Source organism: Gymnoscopelus microlampas (assembly GCF_963454915.1).
Source record: "Gymnoscopelus microlampas genome assembly, chromosome: 8".
Lineage (NCBI taxonomy): Eukaryota > Metazoa > Chordata > Actinopteri > Myctophiformes > Myctophidae > Gymnoscopelus > Gymnoscopelus microlampas.
This window is the reverse complement of record NC_139945.1, coordinates 33,929,023-33,934,584: the sequence shown is the minus strand read 5'-3', so window position 1 is coordinate 33,934,584 and position 5,562 is coordinate 33,929,023. Positions and strand designations below refer to the sequence as shown.

Genomic DNA, 5,562 nt, shown 5'->3' with positions numbered 1-5,562 from the left:
CAATGGAGCTCTGGACCACATTATCCATGGAGCTTAGATCATATGCTGGGGGGGGGGGGGGGGGGGGGGGCAACAGGAAAGAGGTGAGGGGAGAGTGAGAGGATCAGAGAGTCAGGGGAGGGGGCTAAAGAATGGAGTTCTAGAATGAGATATGGAGACAAACAGAGTCAGAGGGAGAAGAGGGGAATTCCTTTCCCATTTGTATACCAAGTGCTCCAAACAAGAACAAGCCGGCAGATATACAATACAAAATGCTTCCTGAAATCATCCACAGCCGTACTTGACATTTTGTCATGCAGACCCACTTTCCACTGACTCTTTGGGGGATTTTAGCGGCCGTGACTCACAGCAGTGGGCAGTTAGGGGTTGATTTGAACAGGACACATGGCTGTTGTGTGGTTCAAATTTGTAATAAAATTCCCATCTTCCCCACTTCCTCTAATGCCATTACACCCCTAACACACAACCAGTTTGGCGAAAAACAAGACTTTTCCCTTATTCAGATGAGGAATGTAGTTTAGAAGCTTGTAAATTTAAGCCAACATCCTAGCAGAAGGCTGTATAGAAGGTAATGAGCTAGCAAGTCACGAACACTTGTGTATGTTTTGGGTGAAAACCAGAAGCATAAAGAGGTAAGAGAAAGTTTGTTCATTGCAAACAGTGAATTGCACTGTGTGTAGCTGCTTTTTTTTAGATTGGTGACAGTTGACCTGTATGCTAATTTGACCCGTCCCTCAGAATATTGAGTAAATAAATAACAATAACATGGTTAGAAGGGTAAGAAACTCATCGTTCTGAGAATGTACATAACTCAAAATGTGTTTACAGCGACACCCACATTATTTTAGGGGGGGCATGGTTACAGTTGAATGCACTGAATAAAATCACAGTTCACAGCTCTGTTGTTTTTCAGTTTTTAGATTCTTTATTTAATCAATGTAACATTAAACTAACATAAATAAACATTTTATGAACAAAAGGCACACAGTTCAAATATAAACAAGGAGAATGTCTGTACAGCGTCTCTCACCAAAACACTTCTACTGTCCCTCAGAGAGAGCGGTCTAAGAAAGAGATGCGAGTTTCAGGAATTATTAACTTTTCGTTTTACTTTTTTGTTAATGACAACCCGTTGCTGCAGAACTCAGTCTCAGTCAAAACTGTTCATTCTTGGGTTCCCCGTCCGAGGAAACCAAATGCCAAGAGAAATGCAACTGTGTGCAACTGTCCACTGTTTCTGCCTCAAAATGGCTGCCGTAAACGTCCCGTTCGAATAACTCCTAGTTCCATGGAAACTACTGTCCACATGATGAAGAGGCCATATAATAGCTGTCCACTATGTTGAAGATTCAAAGACACACGTAGCACATACGACTGTAAAAAAGTCATGGAGGCGGGGCATACTCTCACTATGGACGCTGTATTCAAGATAACAGGGTGGGGGAGTGGATATGACCATGGTAACTCTATGTCTGGGTGCTTCTAGTTGTGAGGTGACTGGCTCCTCAGAACAATCCAGCCAGTCCTGGATGGATGCAACCTTGTACTGTTAAGGCAATGTCGAGCCAAGTTCAAAAATGTATGTGACTTAGGGTTGAGTTATAATAATAATAAGCTAGGGACAACGTTTGGTTTGGCCCAGTCTCGTCTGAATCAAAACGATTTGCTCCGGTGTCCTTTCAGGATTCGATGCCTCCGATAAAGGAGGGGTACGTGATCCAGACCAGTCCTAGACCGGTTTGATCTGGTTTACCCAGTCCAGTCGAGTTCTAATCCAGTCCAGTCCAGTGTTGTCTCAAATGTTCTGGGTGCCAGAGTGCGCGTTGTCCAAATGGATGAAGTAGATGCTGCTCTAGTCTAGTCTGGCACTGACCATGATCTGACCAGGTCTGGCCTCAGCTGGTCTTGGGAGCCTTTGCAATGGATGACAAAGCAGCAGTAGTTCCGGTGCAAATATGATTTGCAAATGAATTCTGAAGATTTGATTTTAGCCTGTATGTTGTACTTTGATAGCCATCCCGTCAAAGTTGGCTAAAAATAAACAGAAAGCTTTTTTTTTGCAAATGCCATTTGCGAGGCTCGGCGTGCTCCAGTGCAGTCTCAGATGCCCACAGTGCTGGGTACCTCCTCGTATTGAATGATGAAGTAGGGGTAGCTCTGGTCGTCGTTGAAGATGACGTAGATCTGGGGGTCCACCCAGTTGTCCACGCAGGAGTCGTAGAGGTCACTGGAGGGGTCACGGGGGCTGATGGGTGGCGGGCGCCGCATGGAGGGGTTTCCTACCGTAAACCTGCCAACACAAAGCACAAAGGAGAAGGTCAGTCATTTGGTCAAAGCTATTTGTAGGCCTTTATATCAAAAATAATACCTAGCTGATGAAAATGTTGTTGTGGAATTTGTGGAATTTCTACACTATTCTTTAATTTTGTGCAGTCAATATTTTTTGTAGAAGTAAGGGCTTGTACAATATTATTTAGGTTCAACTGTAAACTGTAAAACAGATCAAAACATCAGGGAGTGCCATGATGTGTGCTACTGTAGATAGGCATGCAAATAACATAGTAAGTCAAATGCATGGTTAATGGTTTTATTTGGGCAGGATGGACGCATGGAAACAAAAGGAGGAGAAGCCAACACACTTAATCAAAATAATAAATTGCTGGTGGGGTGTCCATTTGGAACACATTTCACTGTCTGGAGTGGAAAAATCAAAAGCACCTTCACTATCTGAAAGCTACATTGGAATACAATTTCTGCACACAGGTCTGGAAGCAATGTCTTGTTCTGGGGGCTGTGGTGAGGCTAAAACCCAGGCCCAACGGAGGAGGAGGGGGCCACGTGTGGTGCGGTTCTAAAATGCAAGAGCCTCGACCACCACACTATCCTCTGGCAACACCGCACAATTACATCTGCTGCAGGGAAACGGAGCGAGTGGAGTGTGACCGTTTCAGTCAAATCAGTTGTTTTACATATGTAGTAAATATGCACCTTATGGGCAGGGAATTTGCACGATGTACCTATGGTTTTCATGACAAACAGCCTCAGGACTGTCACATTTCACGTGGCCTAATTGTTTTCATGTACAGTACACTTCATCCGGACGTACAATGGAGTGGTTTCACAGAGCTTGAAACCATTGAGATCTTGAGAAGATCACTTTTCCACTGAGGGAAACTATTTAGAGGCAACAATTGAGCCCAACCCAGATCAAGACACCGTAACCCAACAACACTCATCAAAACGTCATTTTTGTCACTTATCGAAGAGGGTATAAATTAGCCTCGACCTTTCCCCTAGTTACTGATGCTATGCAACTTCTGGCTGCAACATCTGGGACAAAATAATTGGTGCACAAAATCCCATCTGTTTCTCTCCAAACGTTATATGATCGGTCAAACACAGGGAAAGACTGAGGATGAAAGACAGGATATTAGGGCTGTGTATTGGCCAGAATCTGGCGACACGATACATATACGATATAGGGGATACGGAACAGTGGGATCTGCATTCGTATTTATCATAGTCCCTGTAACATCCAACATCATCGAAATCAGTATTTGTTTTATCTATACAGTGTTTTTGAGAATCGATGCAGTACCCCAAAACATATCTATCAATATGTTCTTACAACCCCTAGAGGAATTTTGATGATTCCAATTATTCAAAATGCTAATTTCAGTGACTCTCTCGATCAGAGTCGTTTCCCAACCGCCCAAACCACTATGATCGGTCACATCGCAACACGTTGAGAGCTTGTATACCTACGTATAAATGACAAAATAAGGATGCCAGGTTGAAAGCACACATTACCTGCCAGTGAGGACCTTGGCCAGGAACATGCAGTGGACACCTTTCGGCGAGCGCTTGGAGAAGTTGTGGGAGTAGACGGCTTTGCGGGCGAAGTAGGATCCCTGGCCAAACATGGTGGCGTGCTTGCCGCACACGCGCGGGTCAAAGTTGTGCTTGCAGATGCCCTCCACCACGTCGGCCGAGGTGCCGTGGAAGAGGTGCCGCTCGCTCAGAAGCCTGTCCATCTCAGAGAGACGACGAGACATGTATTCCTTCTTCCTGTTAGGCAGCGAGAGAGAGAGAGAGAGAGAGAGAGTTTGTTATTCACTTGTTTTCATTATTACTATATTGCTTGTTATTCACTTATTGTTAGGATGTATGTCATTCACTCTGTATACGTAATGTTGTGACTTGTTTTGTTTTATATTGTATGTATGCTTTGGCAATGTAAAATATATTTTATCATGCCAATAAAGCATTTTGAATTGAATTGAAATGACAAACACACAGAGAGAGGAGCAAGAAAGGAATAGGTAAGTCGGGATGTTGCAGAAATGTACATTCGGTGTCTGTTTATAAACAAAAAACCCGAAGAAATTACAAGAGAAGGGAGAAAGAGGAAGGTGGGTTGAAAACTGAAGTGAAACTCGACATTGTTATGAAGCTGTTCAGACTGCATTGAACCACTCCCTTCATTCAAAATCAAACTGAACACAGGTGGACTATATGCAGCAGCTTATAGAGCAAGAAAAAAAAAGGTCCACCTAATCCCTAACCTAATATATAGAATCAGAATAATTCTTCATTGTCACATCCCAGGTTTTAGGTGTAAAACAGTGGGTGATTTTTTTGTGTGCAAGCTCCATTGTTTTTGTTGTTTTAAGAAAGAAAAATAAAGGTATCTACATATCTACACATTGCATATCCAACCGGTACAGTATGTACATGAGATTAGACATGAGGTGCATGAGCACAGCGCATACTGTATATGATATAGACATTAGTGCAATATCAGCGTGTTGTATATGAGATTATTACGGTTAAGGAGATTAAGGAGTATAGCCTATCTAGGTAACTAGCATAACTTGAGCCTAAGCTCAAAATGTGTCACAATGTGACGCGTCGTGAGTTTGTACATCTGCTATTTTTGCTATTTTGATGTTTTTTTGTTTTTTTTTAATAAAAAATACATTCATAAATACATTAATTATTTTTATTTTTTTTACCTATAATGACATTCCCACAATAGGGAAGCCAGGGTTAATGTGGTTAAGAGGTGAGAGAGAATGAACAGAGGAGAGTGAGTTTAATTAAGAAGTTACAGAAACAGTCCATCTCTACTCTTCAGTATGTGACTGGCATATTGCTCTTGAATTTCAAGTGTCAAAGTGCACATAGTATAATCCAGGGTGTTAATTCACCTCTGAGAGTGTAACAATTGACCCTTATGGGTTAACACCTCAGTTCAGCCCACACTGTAACACATGACGCAACAGGCCAACAAGGTGCATGACTTATTAGTAACCAGCTACAGTGTTGTGCCTGAACGCGTTCAATGCACGATCGTTCGATCGTTCATGAACTCGTTCATATTTTGGGCGAACGTGAGCTGAACGTACTGTATATCCGCTAGATGAACGTTAGTGTGAACGCGTTCTGGCGTTTGTGAACGGCGTTTAAAACAATGTCTTTTTCACAACTTTTCACTATTGATGCCGTTTCTTTCTCTCTCGGCTGCTGCTGCTGTTTTCTCTGGGCTAGAGCCTAATTTAC

General features: G+C 42.6%; 1 protein-coding gene across 1 annotated transcript in view; it reads right to left on the bottom strand.

Moving 5' to 3' along the window:
- Positions 1-902: 902 nt before the first annotated feature.
- tiparp (TCDD-inducible poly(ADP-ribose) polymerase) overlaps positions 903-5,562 on the bottom strand; it is a 35,793-nt gene continuing 31,133 nt past the window's right edge. The window contains exons 6-7 of the mRNA XM_084063906.1: positions 3,811-4,068; positions 903-2,290 (exon numbers count right to left, since the gene is read on the bottom strand). Coding sequence (XP_083920032.1) covers positions 2,101-2,290; positions 3,811-4,068 — 448 coding nt within the window. The 3' untranslated portion in view covers positions 903-2,100. The remainder of the gene's footprint in view (positions 2,291-3,810; positions 4,069-5,562) is intronic.